Source organism: Melopsittacus undulatus, chromosome 12 (assembly GCF_012275295.1).
Source record: "Melopsittacus undulatus isolate bMelUnd1 chromosome 12, bMelUnd1.mat.Z, whole genome shotgun sequence".
In the NCBI taxonomy this organism is placed as follows: Eukaryota; Metazoa; Chordata; class Aves; order Psittaciformes; family Psittaculidae; genus Melopsittacus; species Melopsittacus undulatus.
This window is the reverse complement of record NC_047538.1, coordinates 9,304,214-9,325,045: the sequence shown is the minus strand read 5'-3', so window position 1 is coordinate 9,325,045 and position 20,832 is coordinate 9,304,214. Positions and strand designations below refer to the sequence as shown.

Here is a 20,832-nt window from a genome sequence, read left to right as displayed (position 1 = left end):
GGGAGTGTGTGCGGCACCGGTAGGAGACGCAGTGCGCATGCGTGATGGGAGGGGTTCCCTGAAGGAGGTGCGGCCCACAGCGGGGCCGTGGTTTGTGTTTGGGGTGTGGTCTACGGTGGAGGCGTGGTCTGTAATTGGGCAGCAGTCCGGGGGCGTGGGGGACACGGCTTGTGATTGGGTGGTCTGCACTGGAGGGAGGGCGAGAGCTGCGGGGGTCGGTGTGTTACCTGTGATTGGGTAGTCTGCACAAGGAGGGGGCGTGGCCTGAAGGGAGAATGGTCTGTGATTGGTCAGGATGTCCCGGGGCGTGGTCTGTACGGGCCGCGGCCTCCGTTGCCATAGCAGCGGCCGGCACCTGTGTCGGTCCTGTGCAGGCCTCGGCTCGGCCCCGGGACCTCAGCCCGGTTGCCCGGAGCCCCCAGCCCCGGGGCCCGCTGTGCCGCTCCTGCCCCAGCAGGGCTGTCCGAGCCCGGTGCCCGTGCCGCCCAGCATGGCGCACCTCCTGGGCCACCAGGGCTGCATGGAGAGCCTGCGGGCCGACCTGCGGGACCTGCAGGCCGCCATCGCCGACGTGTCCTCCCGGGCCGGCGCCGTGCGAGTGCCCTCCTGGAAGTTCCCGGATCAGGTTTCGTGTGAGCTGGACGTGGCGGCGCTGCTGGAGCGGTACCGATACAGCCCCGGCGAGCCCGAGGTCAGCCAGCACGGCCACGTGGTGCTGCTGGAGCTGCTCATCGACAGGTACCGGCCCCCGTGTCCCCGATGGGGTGTGCAGGCTGAACGAGGGCTCTACGGCTCTGCTGACACCTCATGGTCCACAGCTCTGCACATAAACCCCAACTCCTTGCCCTTGCACAGAGCTCAAATGCTGCCTGCAAAGGAGCAGAGAGAGCACTGGCACGGCTCTGTGCAGGGCATTGGGTGGATAGGGGCAGGCTCCTTAAATTGCTCCCTGAAACCTTGGAAACCCCTCGAGTTCTCCAGGCCAGGGAGGCAAAAGCATCGTTTGTAATGAGGGTGAAGTAAATGCGGCTGCGTTTTACCAGGGGAGCCCTTCCTGCAGAGCTTTTTGGCTGGATATGGCAGCATGCATGATGGATTTCATATGCATGTGTATCATATGGATATCATAGCTGGGGAGAGCTGAACTGCAGGCTGACAGCTGCAGGAGGGGTTTTATCCTCCCAAGTACTGCTCAGTGGAGGGAGTCAGGCTGAGGTGGGTCACAAGAGAACTGCTGCACACCCAGAGCATGAGCAGCAGCTCAGGGAGGGGATCCTGCCCCTCTGCTGTGCTCTGGGGAGACCCCCCTGCAGCCCTGATCCAGCTCTGGAGCAGCAGCACAAGAGGGACCTGGAGCTGTTGGAGCAAGTGCAGAGGAGGCCATGGAGCTTCTGCGAGGGCTGGAGCAGCTCTGCTCTGGAGCCAGGCTGAGAGAGCTGGGCTGGGGCAGCCTGGACAAGAGAAGGCTCCTGAAGGGGAGACCTGAGAGCAGCTCCAGTGCCTAAAGGGGCTGCAGGAAACTGGAGAGGGGCTTGGGACAATGGCCTGTAGGGACAGGCCAAGGGGAATGGCTTGAACCTGCCAGAACAGGGGAGACTGAGCTGAGCTCTTAGGCAGAAGCTGTTCCCTGTGAGGGTGCTGAGGCGCTGGCACAGGGTGCCCAGAGAAGCTGTGGCTGCCCCATCCCTGGCAGTGTTCAAGGCCAGGTTGGACACAGGGGCTTGGAGCAGCTGCTCCAGTGGAAGGGGTCCCTGCCTGTGGCAGGGGTTGGATGAGCTTTAAGGTCCCTTCAACCCAAACTAGGCTGGATTCTATGATGTGCACCTTCCTTTTGCCCAGGTCATGGGAGCAGTGCAACCTCTTGCACCCTTCCAGGCCCCTTTCCCCATTCCCCGCTGTTCTCAGCTGTGCTCTGTTGCTGTCCCAGGCTGCTGCTGCTGCTCCAGACCTTCACAGGTTATGCAGAGGAGCTGCTGAACGACCGAGCGGTGCCGCCGACGCGGGCCCTGGCTCCTGGCATGTCTGCAGGGCTGACCGTGAGGAAGTACTGGTGCTGCATGCTCAAACTGGGAGCCTTCTACCAGCAGCTGCTGGCCGAGGTGGGCCATGTGGGGGCTCTGATACCCCCCAAGCTGAGCGCAGGGTCTCAGCAATGGCTCTTGCACCCCCCTCCATGACTAGGACTGCTCTGAGGTCCTCCTCTGAGATGCCTGTGAGCACTGCCCCATGTGTCAAACCACATCTGTCCCACACTGTCCCCTCCCTCCTCTAACCACCAAACCAGGGTTCTGCTCATGGAAGAGCCTCACAACCATTCCTGTGGCATAGGCAGACGTGTGACAGAAGGGCCAGTCTCAAGAAGGGTACAGGTTTCATTGCTGAGCTCCCTCCTGTGACACCACAGCTCTGCCAAGGCTGGAAAGCTGCCTGGCAGCTGGGAAAATGTAATTCCCATATTCCCCCTCATCCTGCATCAGGGAGGGGGAAGTAAATTCATTTTGCCTGTTATCCACGTGCTTCGGTTGTGATGGAACACTGCAGTCAGTGAACACAAGTGCTCGGTTGCTGTCCTCCTGCAAGGTCTGGGCTCACTGCCCCTTGGCTGCACTGGTGCCCTGTCCCCACACTTCATTCCTCTGTATTTGGGCTCTTGCAGATCACCTGCAGCCAACACGGTCTGATCTGAGCCCTGGTTTTGTTCTGTGCTCTCTCCACCAGAAGAAGGCTTCCAGGAAGGAGAACCCTGCACTGCCCTCCAGTCCCCAAGCTGGGACCCCTGAGAAGGAGCCCCCAAAACACTGCTTGCCCAATGTTCTGGAGCCAAGATCTTCTCAAGACATTGCCCCATCCACTTCTTCCCTGTGCCTGCCATCCAGTGTGCTCACACCAGCCAGCAGTGCCTCGGGCAGTTCCCTGCCCAGGGCTGCCCACAGCATCCCCGTGCAGCCAACTGGGACATCCCCAGGACCCTGTGCCACCTGCACCAGCATCCAGAGCTGCCTGCATGAGGTGGGCAAAGCCATCACCAGCATCTGCCAGAGCCAGAACATCCCCTCGGCCCTCAGCAGGTTCCAGGAGGTGGTGGGGGACACGACAGGGAGAAGGACCCTCTCTGCCATGGATGTGAGCTACTGGGCCTCAGAGCAGAGCAAGGACCTGTCCCGGATCAGCAAACACCTCCAGATGCTGCTGCAGCAGGTCCAGCCGCTGCGGGCTGAGCTGCAGGAGTCAGAGAAGCAGAAGGAGAAGCTGCAGAGGCAGGTTGAGGACATGGCCTGGCTGCTGCAGGCAGAGAGGGACACCCATGTGCAGCAGCAGGAGGCTCAGCAGAGTCTGGAAGCAAAGAACAAAGAGCATTTAGAGGCTATAGGGAGGCTGGAGCTGGCCAAGGACAACCTACAGAGAGGTACAGGGGTATTCCCAGTGTGCCCTGCTTGGTCTGAGGGTTTTGAGGAGCTGTTTCATTACCAAAAGCTTGTGCTGCTTTAGGAGCGGCTGTGCTGGAGGAACAAGTCTCCACCTTGAAGGAGGAGCTGGCTGGGAAGCAGGCAGCTGTGCAGGAGCTGGGTAAGGACCCCAGGGGCACACAGCTGATGTATCCCACCCCCTGCCAGGGCCTGTGGAGGCTGTGGCTCCTTGAGGACACCTTGTCCTGGAGCTTCTCCCACCCAGCCTGGTTTGGGTTGAAGGGACCTCAAAGCTCATCCAACCCCTGCTACAGGCAGGGACCCCTTCCACTGGAGCAGCTTGCTCCAAGCCCCTGTGTCCAACTGGGCCTTGAACACTGCCAGGGATGGGGCATTGACCCATCTTTGGCCAACGAAGGTGCTGTGTGTCCCCAGAGACTGCCAAGGCCACCTTGCTGGAGGAGATGAGGACCACAATGGTGGCCAGGAGCCAGGTGCTGGCGCTGGAGGAGAAGGTGCAGCTGCTCAGCAGCCAGCAGGAGAGCCTGGACCAGGAGCTGGGCACCACCACCACACAGCTGCAGAAGGAGAAGGCCAAAGTGGAGAGCATGGAGAGGCACCAGGAGGTACCAGTCCAGCTCCCCCTTGCCCTGGCAGTGGGCTGAGCCTCTGGGTGCTGTTGCCCAGCATCATGTGGGTGCAGCAGCAGCCCCGCTGCAGGCTCCTGCCCCTGCAGTCCCTGCAGGCCAAGCAGAGGATGCTGCTGCAGCAGCTCGACAGCCTGGACCAGGAGCGGGAGGAGCTGCACGTCAGCCTGGGGGAGGCCAAGGAGGACAAGGCCCTGCTGCAGAAGCAGCTCCAGGAGAGCCGGGAGCAGCACAGGCAGCAGCAGGTCAGTGCTGGCACCCAGCACCCCTGGGGTGCCCTGTGCCTCGGTATGGTGTCCAGAGCCACCCCCTGCCCCATCCCACATCCATGGGCACAGCTTTCCCAGCAGGATGAATGTGGGACAGGGGATGACATGAGAGCAGTCTCCTCTCGGAGATCCCTCAGCCCGTGCAGGGAAGTCTCCACTGGGTTTCTCCATGGCCAAGGAGCAGAGGGAAGTGACTGCTCAGGCTGCTCCTGTGCCTCCAGCATGCCTGTTCCTGGATGTGCACTCTTCTTCATGGCTTCCAGCTCACACAGGGACCTTCCTGCTAAATCTCTGCCCACTTCCCACCGTCATGGGGCATCCGTAACACCTAAGGAAAGGAGGATGCTTTCCCTGGGGATCCAAGTGCTCCCCCAGGACTCCCCCATGCTGCACCATCCTGCGGTTCAGGAGAGCTCTCTGCAAACCTCAGCACCTCTTTTGTACACCCAGGAGCTGCTGGACACGCTGCAGCAGGAGAAGCTGGGCCTGGAACGGGCTGTGTCAGAGCTGCAGGAGAACGTGTCCAGGCTGCAGGAGCAGGCGCGGGAGCTGCAGGAGCGGGAGCGGCTCCTGGTCTTCTTCCCTGAGCTCCATGTCCCCACTGAGGCACAGTCTGAGAGTAAGGGAGGAGGCTCCTGCCCTCAGCCTGTGCCCAGGCTCACAGGGGATCAGGATTATCTGATCAACACCCCCTGTGCCCCTCACAGCCAAGCAGGGCTCAGCCCTGCGCTGTGCTAAGCCCATCTTAACACGCTTCCCAGCACAGGAATTGCTGATCCCACCTCTGGGAGATCAAGCTGGGCCAAGGCATGGATAGGGCTTTGTTTGCTCACATGGGTTGAGCCGTGCTGGTGCTCAGGGGGCCGGAGAACTGCAGCCTGAGCCCGGGCTCAAAGCACAGGAATGTTGTTTTGGTTGCAGGCACCGGGAGCTTGGCCGAGGACATGAAAAGGCAGCTCCAAGCCAACAGCATCCGGATTGGGGTGCTGGAGCAGGAGAATGCGCGGCTCAGCACTGCGCTGGGCAAGGTGAAGGTGGCTGCCCAGGAGGGCGTGCTGAAGGTGAGGATGCACCAGCCAGGGTGAGCTGGTGCCGTGAGGAGAGGGTGTGAAGCCCAGCACCACCCCATGGGCCATGGCACTGTCCCCATCCTCTGCGGACTGCCCATGCAGGAAAAGCTCTGGGTAGCAAAAGACCAACCATAGAATCCCAGCTTGGTTTGGGTTGGAAGGGACCTTAAAGCTCATCCAACCCCTGCCACAGGCAGGGACCCCTTCCACTGGAGCAGCTGCTCCAAGCTCCTGTGTCCAACCTGGCCTTGAACACTGCCAGGGATGGGGCAGCCACAGCTTCTCTGGGCACCCTGTGCCAGCGCCTCAGCACCCTCACAGGGAACAGCTTCTGCCTAAGAGCTCATCTCAGCTTCCTCCAGCAGCTCCATGTCCCTCCTCTCCATCAGTGCCACTGGAGCTGAACATGGTGGGGAAGTTTCACCCCTTCTCTTCTCTTCTGCAGCTCATCCCACAGAGCCAGCTGTGGTCCCAGCTCAGCCAGTGCAGCAGGGACACTGTCAGGCAGGACAAGGGGTGAGTAGGACCCCCGAGGAAGAAGCTGGGGATCCTCCCTCTTCTTCCTCCCCTCTGACTGCTCCCACCATCCACAGGCCGCCAAGCAGCCGGGACAGCGCAGGGACACAGGGACCCACAGGGGCAAAGGGACATGCAGGGACGCTGGGATGCACAGGCGACACCGGGAAGCGAGCGCCCAGCAGCCAGCGGGCAAAGCCACCCTGGGCAGAGCCTGTGGGCAAGGCCGGATGCCGTCCCTTGCTTGTGGCTGAGGGCCTGGTGCTGAGCCCCCCTGAGCCCCAAGGCAGAGCCCATCCCCTGTCCTCTCCCCACGCTGGTGGCCACCGCCAATGAATAAATGCTCTTGGGACTAACACAAAGTGAAGAGCTCAGCACCCAGCCCTTGCCCTGGCCAAGGGACACTGACTCATCCTGGGGCCCTTTCCCTTAGGAAACCCACTCCTGGCTCATCCTCTTGTGCTTCCACTGGGATTGGCCAAGCTGCTTGGAAGAGGAAAGCTGGGGGTGAGAGGAGGCTGAGCCCCTCAGCCCATTGAAGCAGCTCTCCCTGTGCTGCTGGCACCCACCAGCACGCAGAGGGGCCAGTGACCCCTGAGCAGCCCTGGCAGAGCATCAGGAACCTGGTGAGCTCAACACAACACGCAGCAGCCAGTCCTCACTTCCTCTTTAATAGAGACCAGTGAGTCCCAGCCCCTGTGGCACAGCTGGCTCCAGTGACACAGGCCCCACGTGGGTCCCTGCAGCCTCTTCGTGCCCTCCCTCATAATAAGTTAGTATAAATAAAGCGTTGGCCTTGCCCTCGGTGGTGAGGCCCCCAGCAGAGCTGGCACCCTGCAGAGCTGGCACCCAGCACCCCACCATGCAGGGGCCACCCCACCAAAGGCACCCGTGAATAGAAAACAAAGAGACCTATAAAAGTGACTATGAGCAGGGAGAGCACAGCCCAGCCTCTGCACCCTCCCACCCTGCTGCACCCATGGGTGCTACTATTCCCTTCCCAGCACCCACTCCCCCGCCCTCCCCACACTGGACCCCCCACCCTCACCCCTCTACTGGTGCTCATTTGGGAGAGCCCCCCCAGGATCTTCCTTCGGGCTGCAATGGGCACTGAGCCCGTGCCAGCAGCAAGTGCTGCTACTGAGCACCCCAAGTCCTTCCCCGGAGCACCCATGGGTCCGTCCCTGGAGCCCTGCCACCAGGCCAGCTAGCTCTCCGGGCAGCAGTTCCCTGCAAGGCAGGAGGATGGAGGGGATGGCATGGGGAGCCGGGGGGGCTCTGGTTCCCCCCAGCCCTCACCCCCGTGGTGGCGGTGGGCTCTCACCCAGGATGTTGCGCTTGCAGAGGGGGCAGGTCTGCTGCAGCAGAAGCCAGGGGTCCACACAGTCCCGGTGGAACTCGTGGCAGCACGGCAGCACCCGCAGCCACTGCAGGGAGGGACACGGATGTGAGTGGAGCTGGGCCCCGGCAAGCAGGGACAGTCCTGGCGCCAGGGATGGCAGGAGGACAGACAGCCCCAGTGCAGGCTGCAGGCTCCCAGTGCCCACCTGGCTCTTGTGGAACTGGTCCAAGCACACGGCACAGCTATCGATCTCGCAGGCACGGCTCCGCAGCGCTTTGCCGGGGTGGTAGCGCCGTGTTTTCAGCGCTGAGAGCCGCCGGTGGATGAGCTGCTTCAGGTCCAGCTGTGGGGACAGCAGAGGGTCAGAGCCGGGCACACATCATCCTGGGGAGGAGCAGAGCCTGGAGACATCCCCAACCTCAGCATTGTGCTCCGCTGGGTCTTGCCGCGACTGCCGCTGCGCCTGCACGATCACACCGGTGCAGAGGAGCAGGGCGATGAGCAAGATGGTGTTCCAGAGCTGCTGCAGGTACTTCTGCAAGGACAGACCAGGGAGCGAAACATGGAATCATGGAATGGTTTAGGCTGCAAGGGACCTTAAACTTGCTCCAGCTCCAAGCCCTGCCACAGGCAGGAACCCCTTCCACTGGAGCAGCTGCTCCAAGCCCCTGTGTCCAACCTGGCCTTGAACACTGCCAGGGATGGGGCAGCCACAGCTTCTCTGGGCACCCTGTGCCAGCGCCTCAGCACCCTCACAGGGAACAGCTTCTGCCTAAGAGCTCATCTCAGTCTCCCCTGTTCTGGCAGGTTCAAGCCATTCCCCTTGGCCTGTCCCTACAGGCCCTTGTCCCAAGACCCTCTCCAGCTTTCCTGCAGCCCCTTTAGCCACTGGAGCTGCTCTCAGGTCTCCCCTTCAGGAGCCTTCTCTTGTCCAGGCTGCCCCAGCCCAGCTCTCTCAGCCTGTCTCCAGAGCAGAGCTGCTCCAGCCCTCGCAGAAACTCCATGGCCTCCTCTGCACTTGCTCCAACAGCTCCAGGTCCCTCTTGTGCTGCTGCCCCAGAGCTGGATCAGGGCTGCAGGGGGGGTCTCCCCAGAGCACAGCAGAGGGGCAGGATCCCCTCCCTGAGCTGCTGCTCACACTCTGGGGGTGAAGCCCAGCACACGAGGGGGTTCCCTCCACTCCCATCCCCACCATTGCCACTGCCCCACACCAGTAACTGGTTACAGGAGGAGCCCCCCCCAGTGCCGGAGCCGTACCTGGACCTGTGAGCTGTTCTCCCCGGTGCAGATCACCCCCTGCCACTCCCCGTAGAGGCCCCCTCGAGAGAGGCCGCAGGTTGACCACAGCGTGAGGGTCACTCCCTGCAAGGCAGGAGATGGCATTTCTGGTGCTGGGTGCATGGAGGGGAGGAGGAGCCCGTCGGTGGGAGAAGTCCCTCCCTTCCCACCCTTCCCACCGGGAGAGGAGAGGAGGAGGAGGCAGAGGAGGAAGGCAGAGCAACATACCAGGTTCTCCAGCAGCACCGCCTGGTACGTGATCTTGGCTGTCGCCTGGAGCCCCCTGTGAGCAAAAGGCAGGAAGAGTCAATCCCATGGGCACAGCAGGATCCGACTGCAGCACCCCAACACTGGGAGCATCTCACCTTCATTCCCAGAGACACGGGGGACACGGGGAACAGAGGAACACCAAGGGGACTGCCCCTGCCCAGCCCTGAGCAACCCCACACAACCTCTTCCCCCCAGTGCCATGCCTCAGTTTCCCCGATGACACCACAGCAGCGATCCCCACTGACCACGTGCAGGAAGGACCAAGGGGTCCCATCACTGCAGTGGTGGGGACACGCACTGACAGCACCGGGGTGCTGGTAACCTGCCATGTGAGCTCTGCACAGCTCCAGCTCGCCCCCAGCCCATGTGCTGTGCGTGAGGACTGCCAGGCAGCCCAGCCAGGCAGGGTGCAGGACACAGCCCCACCGCCCCAGCCATACCGCAGCAGCGCTCCCAGCAGCCTGGTGACGTTGTCTGAGGACTGGATCACGATCACGGGCTTGGCGAGAAGCTGGGACACGTCCAGCTGCAAGCAGAGAGGGAAGCCAGAGCCGTGAGCAGGGCAGGAGGCCGGCGCGGGGAGCTGCGGGTGGGACGCCCCTACCTCCCGGATGGCGTTCTGGTTCAGCGCCAGGATGAGCAGGGCCGAGGCCCCCAGCACCAGGGCTCGCTTCATCTGCGGGAACAGGACAGGCTCAGAGGCAGCACAGGCAGGAGGGGGCGCAGCGGCCTCCCCGTGCCTCTCACCCAGCACCACACGGGACCCACGAGGGGCCGACCCGGGGAGCGCTGCCGGGGACCCCCCGTGCGCTCGGACCTTGCTGACGACGGCGGTGGTGAAGGACTCCTCGCGGGCGCCGCGGGGCAGCTCCGCCGGCTCCTCGCCCACCGGCACCACCCCGATCCAGCTGCCGGCAGCGCCCAGCTCCGGCTCCGCGTCCCCCACCTGCAGCAGGGAGCACAGCACCAGCCCCGGGCACCGCACGGCACCGCCGGGCAGAGGGGGCAACAGGACCTGTCCCCGGGCTCCCCCCCAGTGCTCCCCACATCTCCCTGCTCCCCCCATTCCCTTCCCAGGGATCAAAGTGCCCCCGCCTCTCCCTGGTGCCGGGTGCCTCCGGTGCCCACAGCCCGCCCATGCCCGGATCCCTCCAGTGCCCAGATCCTGCCGGTGCCCGGTTCCGCTGTGCCCCATTCCCTGCTGGCCAGTTCTCTATCCCCCGATGCCCGGTTCCCCGGTGCCCCATTCCCTGCTGGCCACTGCTCTATCCCCGCTGCCCGGTCCTCCCGGTGCCCCAGTGCCGGTGCCCGGTTCCCCATTCCCTGCTGGCCAGCTCTCTATCCCCGCTGCCCGTTCCCCGGTGCCGGTCCCCGGTGCTCACCAGCAGCAGCCGCCCGCGGATCTCCTCCTGCTCCTCCTCACCCCGCGGCCCGGCGCGGCCGCCCCCCGCTCCCAGCACGGCACCGCGCAGGGTGTAGGAGCCTGTGGGCCCCGCGGCCGCGCTGCCGCCGCCATCCCCCGGGCCCGGCCCCGGCCCCGGCCCGGTCACCGCCACCTCCACCCGGGCGGCGGGCGCAGGCCCCGGCCCGGCCCGGCACAGCGCCAGCAGCGGCGCCAGCAGCGCGGCCCGCACGGCCGCCATCGCACCGCCGCGCGTCGCCCCGCAGCGCCCCCTGCCGCCGCGGAGGACCGTTGGGGCTGAGCGCCGCCGGGCGGCGCCCGAGAGCCAGACCAGGGGTGGGGATGGGGCCGGGATAAGGGAGCAGGGATAGGGAACAGAGATAAAAAGGACCGGGATGACAAGGATAAAAGGGGCCGATTTAGGTACTGGGATAAAAGGGAGCAGGATAAAGGACAGGGATAGGGGCAGGAACACAGGACCGGGAGAGGGAAAAGGACAGGGACAGGAATACGGACAGGGACAGGCACCAGGACTGGAAACTGCCCCATCCCTATCCGGGACTGGAACAGGCACGGGGAGAGAGACAGGTACTGGGATGGGCACCAGGAGAGGGACAGGGGCAGGGATGGTGCCACACTGAGGGATGTGGGCCCCATGGCCCCACGGCCCCACTTCCATGCAGGGTCCATGAGGACACACGTGCACACAGGACACGCGTGCACAGGGACACGCACAGCCCTGCACACATGTGGGGCACCCCAAGCCTGGGCTCACCCCAACACCTGAGTACCCCAAAACCCCCTGACACCAGTCCACTGCCCCTGTGCCAGCAGTGCCAGCAGTGCTGCCACGTTGGCTCTGCTGCAGCCGCGTGTGCCTGGCACATGTGCCGAAAAAGGATTCCTGGGGGATTATCTGCTGACCAGCCGGATGCAGGGGCCATGGTGTGGTGACATTCCCAGCCGGACGGGTCTGGGTGTGCCCTGGTATTCCCGGTGCTCCCAACCGTGTTGCAATGATGGACTTAATCTCAGCACTGGAGCCGGTTTAACCACACGGCAAAACATTCCCATTGTTTGGCTCTGCTGTAAACAACAGCCCGGAAACCTGTCCAGCTCAGGAGCTGGACCGGGAAAGCTGGTCCCCAATGTGGGATACCCAAAATGGGAGTGTGGGGAACTGTGGCTGTGAGCATGGCCCCTTGGAAGGGACACACACATGAGACCTGTGGGGTGGGACATGTGTGGGGTGGGAATACAGCTGTGGAGTATCCCTAGGTTCATGGGATATGGATGGATCCATGGGGCAGTCACCACTGCAAGGGCTGCAGGTGGCTCCATGGGACATGCATGGGTCCAAGGAACAGATGGCTCTGTGGGACACGCATGGGTCCATGGAACAGACACAGCTCCAAAGGACATGCATGGCTCCATGGTACATCTATGGATGATGGGACATCTATGGGTGACACGCGGTCCCCTTAGCCCAATCCCCCTGTGCCCCCCATCCTCTCCACACCCCTACCCCCTCCTAAGCCCCATAACCCCATATCCCCACACCCCTCCACCTCCCACCCGTGCCCCCCATCCCCTCATAGCCCCTATAGCCCTGACACCCCCATACCCCTGTATCCCCCGCACCACCCGTAGCGCCCATCCCTCCCGCCCCCGCCGTACCCCGTGCCCCCGTCCTGCCCGGGCAGGGTCCAAGGCCTCGGGGCCGGGGCGGGCCGGGGCGGGGCGGGCTGGGGGCGGTGCTCCGGAGCCTCCGCAAGCCGCCGCCGGCGCCGGGGCCCGGTAGACGCTGCGCCAGCCCCCGGGGCCGGGTACCATGAGCGGCCGCGTCGGGGACCTGAGCCCGCGGCAGGCGGAGGCGCTGGCGCAGGTGAGCGGGGACCGGCCCCGGTGACCCCGGCATCCCCCGCGGTGCTGCCCGGTCCCGTCCCGGCTGCGCCATCGCAGCGGGGACCGCGGCTCCGAGCCCCCCATCCCCGTCCATCCCCATCGCTGCCGCTGGCTCCCTCCTGCCCCGCCGCGGGGCTCCGGGTCACCGGTAGCCATCAGCCACCGCTGTGGCCTTGGGACCGGCACCGCGATCAGCGGCACCGTGCCCGGGTGGCTTCCCGCGGGGTCATTCCTCCCACCGCGCCGGGACTTTATCCTATCGCTGCTCTTGGCCCACCCCAGCCCGAGATGAGCCCGCCGGGAGCCGGAGCCGGGATGGGGCAGGGAGCCGAAAGCGTCCCGGTGCTGGCGGGTGGGGGAAAGCAGAGCTGCGGAACCCGTCATGAGCACCTTGTTGTTCTCAGGGCGAAGGAGCTAATCCCGGGCTTAATTACACCTAAATTCAGCGGCAGATAATCCCATTGGCCTCATTAAGGGCAGGTCCTGGCCTGGTACGGGGACCTGGGCCGGGGCCATGTGCCACAGGGACCTGCACCCTGAACCAGCTGGGACCTGCAGGGTGTCACTGGAGCGGCATCATCCCAAAGGATGCAGAAGGGTCTGATGGAGGGGGCCAAGAAACCTGGAGAGGAGCTTTGGGCAAGGGCCTGTAGGGACAGGCCAAGGGGAATGGCTTGAACCTGCCAGAACAGGGGAGACTGAGATGAGCTCTTAGGCAGAAGCTGTTCCCTGTGAGGGTGCTGAGGTGCTGGCACAGGGTGCCCAGAGAAGCTGTGGCTGCCCCATCCCTGGCAGTGTTCAAGACCAGGTTGGACACAGGGGCTTGGAGCAGCTGCTCCAGTGGAAGGGGTCCCTGCCTGTGGCAGGGGTTGGAGCTGGAGGAGCTTTAAGGTCCCTTCTACCCAAACCAGGCTGGGATTCTGTAGTCCCTGCAGCCTCACACAAGGGGACCAGCTCAGGGATACCGAGTGCTTGTGCCCAGCATGTGCGGTGGCAGGGACAAGATGTGGGTGTCCCTGCCCTCCTGGGGCACAAAGCGGCAGCTTTGGGTTTTCTATGTGGGATCATGGCCCTTCCAACAGCCCCTCTTCCCCTGGCAGTTCCGGGAGAGCCTACAGGATGTGCTGCCCTTGCTACCCGCACAGGATGACTATTTCCTCCTCAAATGGCTCCGAGGTGACCCCAGGGTGGGGGATATGCTTTGGGCATGATGGAGCTGGGGACATGCATTGGGGGTGATGGAGCTGGGGACATGCCTTGGGGGTGATGGAGCTTGGGACACACTTTGGGCATAATTGAGCTGGGGATACATGTTGGGGGTGATGGAGCTGGGGACACGTGTTGGGGATGATGGAGCTGAGGACACACTTTGGGCATGATGGAGCTGGGGACATGCATTGGGGGTGATGGAGCTGGGGACACAGAGGGTAATGGAGCCGGGGACATTCGTTGGTGGTGATGGAGCTGGGGACACACATTGGGGGTGATGGAGCTGGGGACACGCATTGGGGGTGATGGAGCTGGGGATGTGTTGGGGGTGATGGAGCCGGGGGCACACATTGCGGGTGATAGAGCTGGTGGCACACATTGGGGGTGATGGAGCTGAGGACATGCATTGGGGGTGATGGAGACATTGACGCACATTGGGGGTGATGGACCTGGTGACACGCACTGGGGGTGATGGAGCCGGGCTGTAGCCCTCATTGGAGATGAGCTCTTTGCTGCCTGCCCTGCAGCGCGTTCCTTCGACGTGCCCAAGTCAGAGGCAATGCTCCGCAAGGTGAGAGGGATCCCCCATGCTGCCGCCAAGCTCCCGCTTGTGTCTGGGATGGCCCCATTGTCAGATCTGCCTGTGGGCTGCACCCCATCCCATGAGATGGGGCGTTCCCAGATCCTCTCATCTCTGCCCCCACCTGCAGCACCTCGAGTTCCGCAAGCACATGGACGCCAACAACATCATGTCCTGGGAGGCCCCCGAGGTGGGTGTCCCGGGCCCTGGGGGGTGCCCCGGGGGGGCCCCACCCGCATGGGGCGGTGCTGACGGTGGCGGTGCTCTGCAGGTGATCCGCAGGTACATGTCGGGTGGGATGTGCGGCTACGACCGCGAGGGCAGCCCCATCTGGTACGACATCGTGGGGCCGCTGGACGCGCGGGGGCTGCTGCTCTCCGCATCCAAGCAGGACCTGCTCAAGAACAAGTTCCGTGACTGCGAGCTGCTGCGGCGCGAGTGCGAGGAGCAGAGCAGGAAGGTGGGGCCTGGCCCATGGCCATCCCCGGCCCCACCACCCAGCGTCCTCCCCACCCCTCCATGTCCAGTCCATCCCCACCAGTCTGTTCCTACCAGCCCCATAAGTCCATGTCCTGTCCCTCCTGACACAGATAATGTCCCTGCCAGCTCCGTAAGTCCGTATCTCACCCATCCCTACCACTCAATGTCCTCTCCAGCCCCATAAATCTGTGCCAACCCCATCACCTGTCCCAGCCCATGATACCCCTTCTCCCCACACCCACACCTTGAGGAGGCTCTATTCAGGGCATTCCAGCCCCATCCCTGGGGCCGGGCACTGCCTGACCCCCCTCGCCCATCCCAGCTGGGCAGGAAGGTCGAGACGGTGCTGATGGTGTACGACTGCGAGGGCCTGGGCTTGAAGCACCTCTGGAAGCCAGCAGTGGACACCTATGGGGAGGTGAGGCTGCGACAGCAACACCAGGACCGTGGTGCAGGAGCAGGTCCCTGCTGTGCCCTGTACCCCATGAGCGCTTTGGGGTGTGTGCGTGGATGGAGCTGATGGAGCTCTCCCCATCCCACAGCTCCTGTCCATGTTCGAGGAGAATTACCCCGAGTCCCTCAAGCGCCTGTTCATTGTGAAGGGTGAGTCCAGCTGTGGGGCCCCTCCTCTCACTGGGGGGTGCTGACCCCTCCATAACACCCCCATCCACCCCCAGCCCCTAAGATCTTCCCCGTTGCCTACAACCTGGTCAAGCACTTCTTGAGCGAGGACACCCGCAGGAAGGTCGTGGTGCTGGGATGTGAGTCCGGAGCCCTCAGAACGGGTCCCCACGTCCCCCCCCCGCCTCCCATCCACCCGGGGGGGTGCCTGTGGCTGCACTGGGGCTCCCCACAGTGCTCCTGTGCCCCCCAAGGACCGAGTCCTCCTCCCTGCAGCCAACTGGAAGGAGGTGCTGCAGAAGCACATTGACCCCGAGCAGATCCCGGTGGAGTACGGGGGCACCCTCACGGACCCCGACGGGGACCCCAAGTGCTCGAGCAAGGTCGGAGTAGCCCCAGTGCACCCGTGGGTTCCTGAGGGGGTGCAGGGGTGCTTGCCCCCCCCCCATACCCACATCCATCTCCATCCCCTGTGCAGATCAACTACGGGGGGGACGTGCCACAGCACTACTACGTGCGGGACCAGCTGGCGCAGCAGTATGAGCACAGCGTGGTGGTGAACCGCGGCTCATCCCACCAGGTCGAGTACGAGATCCTCTTCCCAGGCTGCGTCCTCAGGTGAGGAGGGGGCTGCACCCCACGGAGATGGGGGGACACAACACAGTGAGGGGGCCAATGCAACAGAGGGGACACAGTGCAATGGAAGGGACACAGCGAGATGGAAGGGACACAGTGTGATGGGGGGACACAAGGCAATGAGGGGGACACAAAGCAATCGGGGAGATGCAATATGATGGATGGAATGGGGGTGACACAAAGAGATGGAGTAGACACAAGGCAATGGAGGTGACAAGGCAATGGAGAGGGCACAAGGCAATGAAGGGACATAATGTGATGGAGGGGACACAGAGGAATGGGGGGACACAGAGCGATGGGGGTGACACAATGTGATGGAGGGGACACAACACAATGACAGGGACACAAGGCAATGGAGGTGACAGCACAGTGGAGGGGACACAAGGCAATGAAGTGATACAATGTGATGGAGGGGACACAAAGGGATGGGGGACACAATGCAGTGGATGGGATAAAAGGCACTGGGGGTGACACAGTGCAATGGGGGGGACACAATGGAACGGGGGTGACACAGTGCAATGGGGGGGACACAATGGAACAGGGGTGACACAGTGCAATGGAGGAGACACAGGGCACTGGGGGTGACACAACACAATGGTGACACAATGTACTGGGGGTGACATGATGCAATGGGATGACAGTGCAGTGGTGACACAGTGCAATGGGTTGACAGAGAGCACTGGGGGTGTCCCTACCCCATGCTCTCCCCATGGCGCAGGTGGCAGTTCCGGACGGAGGGTGCTGACGTGGGCTTCGGGGTGTACCTGAAGACCAAGGCCGGGGAGCGGCAGCGCGCGGGCGCCATGACCGAGGTGTACCCCAACCAGCGCTACAACTCCCACCTGGTACCCGAGGACGGGTCCCTGACCTGCTCCACACCCGGCATCTGTGAGCACACCCCCCTCTTGCCCTTGGGGACACCCCGGGCTGCTCCCCCCCGGCGCTGATCCCCCCCGATCCTGCCCCACCGCAGACGTGCTGCGCTTCGACAACACCTACAGCTACCTGCATGCCAAGCGGGTGAGCTACAGCGTGGAGGTGCTGCTGCCGGACGCCGCCGCCGCACAGCAGATCCAGCGCTTCGGGGACCGGCCCAGCGAGGAGAGCCTCAACCACAGCCCCTAGCGCTGCCCCCCGGCTGCCGGAGCCCCCAGGATGGCCGCAGCCGCCCCACGATGGAGATGGGGCTGAGGCCCCCGAGCGCAAGGACCAAGGAGGGGCTGAGCGGGGCTGGAGGGGCGAGAGCCCCCGGGGAGCCCCCGACTGTGCCTTAGGGGGGGGTCCTAGGTCCCCACTGCTGCATGGGGTGAGGGGAGTAAAGGGATGGATGGAGCTGGGTCACCTCTGGTTATTGTCACCCAGCTCCATAACCAGACCCTGTCGCACCCCCCCCGCCCCATAACCAAACCCTGCTGCCTCTCCAACCCCATAACCGGACCCTGCTGCCCCCCCAACCCCATAACCGGACCCTGATGCCTCCTCCAGTCCCATAACCAAACCCTGCTGCCCCCCCCAACCCCATAACCAGACCCTCCTTCCCCCCCCCAGCCCCATAACTACTCCCCGTTGCCCCCCACCCTCATATTCCACCCATGTGACCGCCGCGGGCGTCATGTGACTATTAACCCCCCCGGCAGCCCCGCGATGCCCCGCCCTTCTCGCGTGCCCCGGGGGGCGGGGCCTGGTGACGTCTCCCCGGAGGGGCGGAGCGGGCTCGTGCGGCGGCGGGAGAGGGAGTGCGCGCCATGGGGGCGGTGGAGCCCGACCTCTACCGGGACACGTGGGTCCGGTACCTGGGTGAGCACCGCGGAGGGCACCGGGTGGTGGGCACGTGACACCGGCACCAGGCACTTGGCACGGGGGCACCACATCGGGGCGGGCAGCGGCAGCGGGCACTGCGCATGGACCGGGTACCGGCACCGGTCAGTGCAATACCGGCATCAGTCACTGCGCATGGACCGGGTACCGGCACCGGTCAGTGCATACCGGCATCAGTCACTGCGCATGGACCAGGTACCGGCACCGTGCTTGTCCTCAGGCACTGACACCAGGCGCTGTGTCAGGCAGCACGGTTGCATCAGGCACCAGCGCTGTGTTAGCAGGTGCCGGGCACTGACACCCAGCACTGGTTATGCACACTGCACCGGGTACCGGCACCGGGCACGGACACTTGTCCTTGGGCACATGCACCAGTCACCGGGTACCAGACACCAGCACTGCACTGCGTTGGACACCGGCACTGTGCAGCCAGTACTGACATTTGCCCTTGGCATTGATACCGGGTACCAGCACCACACACCAAGCACTGGCACTGGGTACTGGTGTCACACCACACTGGATAACAGCATCACACACTGAGCACTGACACTGGGTACTGGTGTCACACCACACTGGATAACAGCACACACCAGGCACTGACACTGGGTACAGTGTCACACCATACTGGATAACAGCATCACACAGTGGCACCAATACTGAGTACCAGCACTGCACACTGGGCACTGAGCACTGCCACTGCACAGCAGTCACCATCACTGGTACTGGCACTGCGCCAGCAGCATGTGCTGTCACCTGCACTGCCCCTCGGGACTGGGCACAGGCACCAGCACCGGTGCTGGTCACCGACAGCCACAGAGTGACCCTGTGGGTCCTCACTGCTCCCAGTGGGCACAGGAACACACCCGGGGGGGGGTCCTGGTTCCTACTGACCCCCTGCTGCCCCCCAGGTTATGCCAACGAGGTGGGTGAATCCTTCCGCCCGCTGGTGCCGGTGCCCGTGGTGTGGGCCAGCTATGGTGTGGCCACCGCGTACGTGACCGCCGATGCCATTGACAAGGGCCGCAGAGCTGCCGCTGTGAGTGTCACCCCCCCACCAGCACCCCCCACTGCTGCATTCCCATGCCCTGAACCCCCTCGTCCTCCCCAGGCGCACGTGCAGGACCCAGCGCAGGCCACGCGGGTCGGGGTGGCCGTGGTGGACACATTCATCTGGCAGAGCCTGGCCTCAGTGGCCATCCCTGGCTTCACCATCAACCGGCTCTGTGCCGCCTCGCTGGCCCTGCTGGGCACCCTTACCCGCTGGCCGCTGCCCCTGCGCCGCTGGGCCACCACCGCCCTGGGGCTGGCCACCATCCCCGTCATCATCACCCCTATCGACAGGTAAGGGGGACACCCATGGGATGGAGCACTCCCCATCCCAGGGGAACTGGTCCCAGTGTGACCTTGGAACTGGGTGGGGGAAGTATGGGGTATCGATGGGGGGTCCTTGTCCCAAAGGGGTGTCCAGCCCCACAGGGATGACGGAGAACAGGGCCCTAAGCCTGCTTTTGCTGACATCTGGGATGCTCCTGGGATTAGGGAGCACCCCAGCTGTCACATCAGAACCAGTTAACCGAGGACATCCCCCGCTGCTCCACTTCCCTTCTCCTGCCGTAGGACTGTGGACTTCCTGATGGACTCCAGCCTCCGCAAGCTTTATGGGGCACCAGGAGAGCCCCCGGCCCCGCACTGAGCCCCCCCCGGGGACATTGAACCTGATCTTGGGGTGCTGAGACCCACAACTGTGAACCCCCCTCCCCTGATCCCACACCCGGTCGTGGCCCCGGGGCTGGTCCTAATAAACCATTTCAAGGTTGACCCTGTTGTGGGTGGTGTTTGGAGACCCCATGGCCATGTCCCCTCCTTGGGGACACACACACATGGGTCTGGCTCTGTCCCAGCCCCTGGGGGATCTCAACCTGAGGATGAGGTGTCCCTGAGCACCCCACCAGCACCCCCAGGTTTTAGCTGGAGCCCCTCCATCCTCCCATAGCCACTGCCAGTCCCATAGCACACCCTGGTGGCTGCCACCATCTCCCAGGTCTTCAGTGGTGCTTCCAGGCACCCAAATCCCCCCAAGCAGAAGCCACCCACTCCAGCCCCATGGCCTGGGGCTGTGCCACCATGCACGGTGGCCACATCTCCCAGTACCACACAGTACCACCAGGGTGATGTGGCTTCCAGACAAGGTCATGAAGGCCCCAGCCGGCGGTGGCATCCACATGGTCCCAAGCGGAGAAGCTTTAGAGAAGAGAGAACCACTTTAAACTGGGGAGGAGGAAAGGGGGCACCAGCTCACCCCCAGCCCTGCGCCAGGCTCTGGTGGTCTGGACCCATCTCACCCCCTTTGTTCATCTCCCTGGGGATGAGGGCTCCCCCGCTCTGCAGCTTGGCATGGAAGGGACATTGGCCAAGGCCTGCACCAGCACAGCCCCAGCCGTGGTGGATGCCACCAGCACCAGCCTGGGCAGCAGGAACGTGGCACCGAGCTGGGGACAGCGCCAGACCAAGCAGGGTCAGAGGGTGCTTCAGCCCGTGGGGTGGGGGGTTTGGGGCCATGAGGCTGGAGGTGTCCACTCACCTTCACACCGCAGCACCTTCTCCTTCTGCACCAGCAATGGTCCAACCATCTCCCGCTGCAGTGTCCCCTCTCCTGGGAGCCCTGGGGCAGGAGGTGGTCAATGCAGCCTGTGAGGACCCCCAGGATCCCAAAGCCACACGGGCCACCACATCCCAGCCCGGTACCCAGCAGCTCTCCGGGAGGTGTCACCGCAGCAGCACAGGGCTCTCTGGGAAGGGCCTGGGAGTTGGGACAGGGCCTCCAGCAGGAGCATGTCCCATCCACACTGCAGGACTGCTGCTCCCGGCCCGGGGCTTGTGCTGGTCCCTCTGGGGACGGGCAGCCCTGGGCACACAGGGACAGCAGTTTGGTCACAGCCAGGACAGAGCTCAGATGTCCCCACATCACAGCCCCTGGCCTCAGCACAGGAGCATGCCTGGGGACATCATCTCTGCAGCCACCTCTGGCCTCAGAACTGGCTTTTCCATCCCCTTATCCGTGGAGAGAACCGGTGGTTGAGCTGGGATTTGGCACCTGCTCCCAGCAGGAGAGCTCAGCGCAGCATTGGAGACACCACAGAGCTCAGGCAGGTGCCCCAAGCTCTGTGTCCAGGACCCAAGGGCAGCACCATGCACAGCTGAGGTGGTGGCCCCAGCCTGGCTCTTTGGGCGTGCGTGCACCCCAGTACTGATGGTACTTTGGGGGCCACCCTCCAGCAGCAGAGCTAGGGTCTAGTGGCACAAGGGGGTTGTGTCACCCATGGTGGCTGTCCCATGGCTCTGGTGTCCGTGCAAGGCCAGCAGAGTGGGTCCATGGTCCTTG

General features: G+C 63.8%; 4 protein-coding genes across 15 annotated transcripts; 3 read left to right on the top strand and 1 right to left on the bottom strand.

Annotated features, from left to right (window-relative positions):
• Positions 1 to 360: 360 nt before the first annotated feature.
• Positions 361 to 6,254, top strand: CCDC157 (coiled-coil domain containing 157). Of its 10 annotated transcripts, none has more exons than XM_031042523.2 (10): positions 361 to 738; positions 1,928 to 2,099; positions 2,722 to 3,406; positions 3,490 to 3,567; positions 3,843 to 4,033; positions 4,144 to 4,299; positions 4,774 to 4,942; positions 5,245 to 5,384; positions 5,839 to 5,909; positions 5,987 to 6,254. In XM_031042523.2, exons 1-10 carry the CDS (start codon positions 491 to 493, stop codon positions 6,243 to 6,245), a joined length of 2,169 nt encoding a protein of 722 aa, XP_030898383.2. In that variant the 5' UTR covers positions 361 to 490; the 3' UTR covers positions 6,246 to 6,254. The 10 variants fall into 10 exon arrangements, with proteins under 10 accessions (XP_030898383.2, XP_033923886.1, XP_005141814.3 ...); XM_034067995.1 differs by having other exon boundaries at positions 2,719 to 3,406; positions 5,999 to 6,254; XM_005141757.3 differs by having other exon boundaries at positions 2,719 to 3,406.
• Positions 6,255 to 6,960: 706 nt separating this feature from the next.
• Positions 6,961 to 10,442, bottom strand: RNF215 (ring finger protein 215). Of its 2 annotated transcripts, XM_034068329.1 has the most exons (10): positions 10,182 to 10,442; positions 9,617 to 9,745; positions 9,404 to 9,475; positions 9,240 to 9,325; positions 8,758 to 8,812; positions 8,509 to 8,613; positions 7,670 to 7,786; positions 7,457 to 7,594; positions 7,234 to 7,336; positions 6,961 to 7,139 (listed from the first exon to the last, which is right to left on the bottom strand). In XM_034068329.1, the coding sequence occupies exons 1-10, from the start codon at positions 10,440 to 10,442 to the stop codon at positions 7,117 to 7,119; spliced, it is 1,089 nt and encodes a 362-aa protein (XP_033924220.1). In that variant the 3' UTR covers positions 6,961 to 7,116. The 2 variants fall into 2 exon arrangements, with proteins under 2 accessions (XP_033924220.1, XP_033924219.1); XM_034068328.1 differs by having other exon boundaries at positions 6,961 to 7,336.
• Positions 10,443 to 11,965: 1,523 nt separating this feature from the next.
• On the top strand, positions 11,966 to 16,964 carry SEC14L2 (SEC14 like lipid binding 2). Its single transcript, XM_034068607.1, has 12 exons — positions 11,966 to 12,086; positions 13,207 to 13,282; positions 13,843 to 13,886; positions 14,026 to 14,085; positions 14,167 to 14,355; positions 14,698 to 14,793; positions 14,918 to 14,978; positions 15,053 to 15,136; positions 15,273 to 15,379; positions 15,475 to 15,614; positions 16,351 to 16,520; positions 16,606 to 16,964. Exons 1-12 carry the CDS (start codon positions 12,033 to 12,035, stop codon positions 16,755 to 16,757), a joined length of 1,233 nt encoding a protein of 410 aa, XP_033924498.1. The 5' UTR covers positions 11,966 to 12,032; the 3' UTR covers positions 16,758 to 16,964.
• A 235-nt stretch (positions 16,965 to 17,199) lies between these two features.
• On the top strand, positions 17,200 to 19,268 carry MTFP1 (mitochondrial fission process 1). 2 transcript variants are annotated; one of them, XM_034068323.1, is made up of 4 exons: positions 17,200 to 17,429; positions 18,359 to 18,486; positions 18,559 to 18,791; positions 19,068 to 19,268. In XM_034068323.1, exons 1-4 carry the CDS (start codon positions 17,378 to 17,380, stop codon positions 19,141 to 19,143), a joined length of 489 nt encoding a protein of 162 aa, XP_033924214.1. In that variant the 5' UTR covers positions 17,200 to 17,377; the 3' UTR covers positions 19,144 to 19,268. The 2 variants fall into 2 exon arrangements, with proteins under 2 accessions (XP_033924214.1, XP_033924215.1); XM_034068324.1 differs by having other exon boundaries at positions 18,990 to 19,204.
• The last annotated feature ends 1,564 nt before the right edge of the window (positions 19,269 to 20,832 follow it).

What these genes read in the sequence shown, in the direction of transcription:
- CCDC157 (XM_005141757.3), top strand. Translation starts at nt 491, where the DNA reads ATGGCGCACCTCCTGGGCCACCAGGGCTGCATGGAGAGCCTGCGGGCC. An exon ending in ACCAGCAGCTGCTGGCCGAG is followed by an intron (nt 2,100 to 2,718) that starts GTGGGCCATGTG and finishes TCTCTCCACCAG; the next exon opens with AAGAAGGCTTCCAGGAAGGA. An exon ending in CAAGGACAACCTACAGAGAG is followed by an intron (nt 3,407 to 3,489) that starts GTACAGGGGTAT and finishes GTGCTGCTTTAG; the next exon opens with GAGCGGCTGTGCTGGAGGAA.
- RNF215 (XM_034068328.1), bottom strand. Translation starts at nt 10,442, where the DNA reads ATGGCGGCCGTGCGGGCCGCGCTGCTGGCGCCGCTGCTGGCGCTGTGC. An exon ending in CCACCGCCGTCGTCAGCAAG is followed by an intron (nt 9,476 to 9,616) that starts GTCCGAGCGCAC and finishes CTGTTCCCGCAG; the next exon opens with ATGAAGCGAGCCCTGGTGCT. An exon ending in AGAACAGCTCACAGGTCCAG is followed by an intron (nt 7,787 to 8,508) that starts GTACGGCTCCGG and finishes CTGTCCTTGCAG; the next exon opens with AAGTACCTGCAGCAGCTCTG.
- SEC14L2 (XM_034068607.1), top strand. Translation starts at nt 12,033, where the DNA reads ATGAGCGGCCGCGTCGGGGACCTGAGCCCGCGGCAGGCGGAGGCGCTG. An exon ending in TGTCCTGGGAGGCCCCCGAG is followed by an intron (nt 14,086 to 14,166) that starts GTGGGTGTCCCG and finishes GGTGCTCTGCAG; the next exon opens with GTGATCCGCAGGTACATGTC. An exon ending in GCGCCTGTTCATTGTGAAGG is followed by an intron (nt 14,979 to 15,052) that starts GTGAGTCCAGCT and finishes ATCCACCCCCAG; the next exon opens with CCCCTAAGATCTTCCCCGTT.
- MTFP1 (XM_034068323.1), top strand. Translation starts at nt 17,378, where the DNA reads ATGGGGGCGGTGGAGCCCGACCTCTACCGGGACACGTGGGTCCGGTAC. An exon ending in CACGTGGGTCCGGTACCTGG is followed by an intron (nt 17,430 to 18,358) that starts GTGAGCACCGCG and finishes GCTGCCCCCCAG; the next exon opens with GTTATGCCAACGAGGTGGGT. An exon ending in AGGGCCGCAGAGCTGCCGCT is followed by an intron (nt 18,487 to 18,558) that starts GTGAGTGTCACC and finishes CGTCCTCCCCAG; the next exon opens with GCGCACGTGCAGGACCCAGC.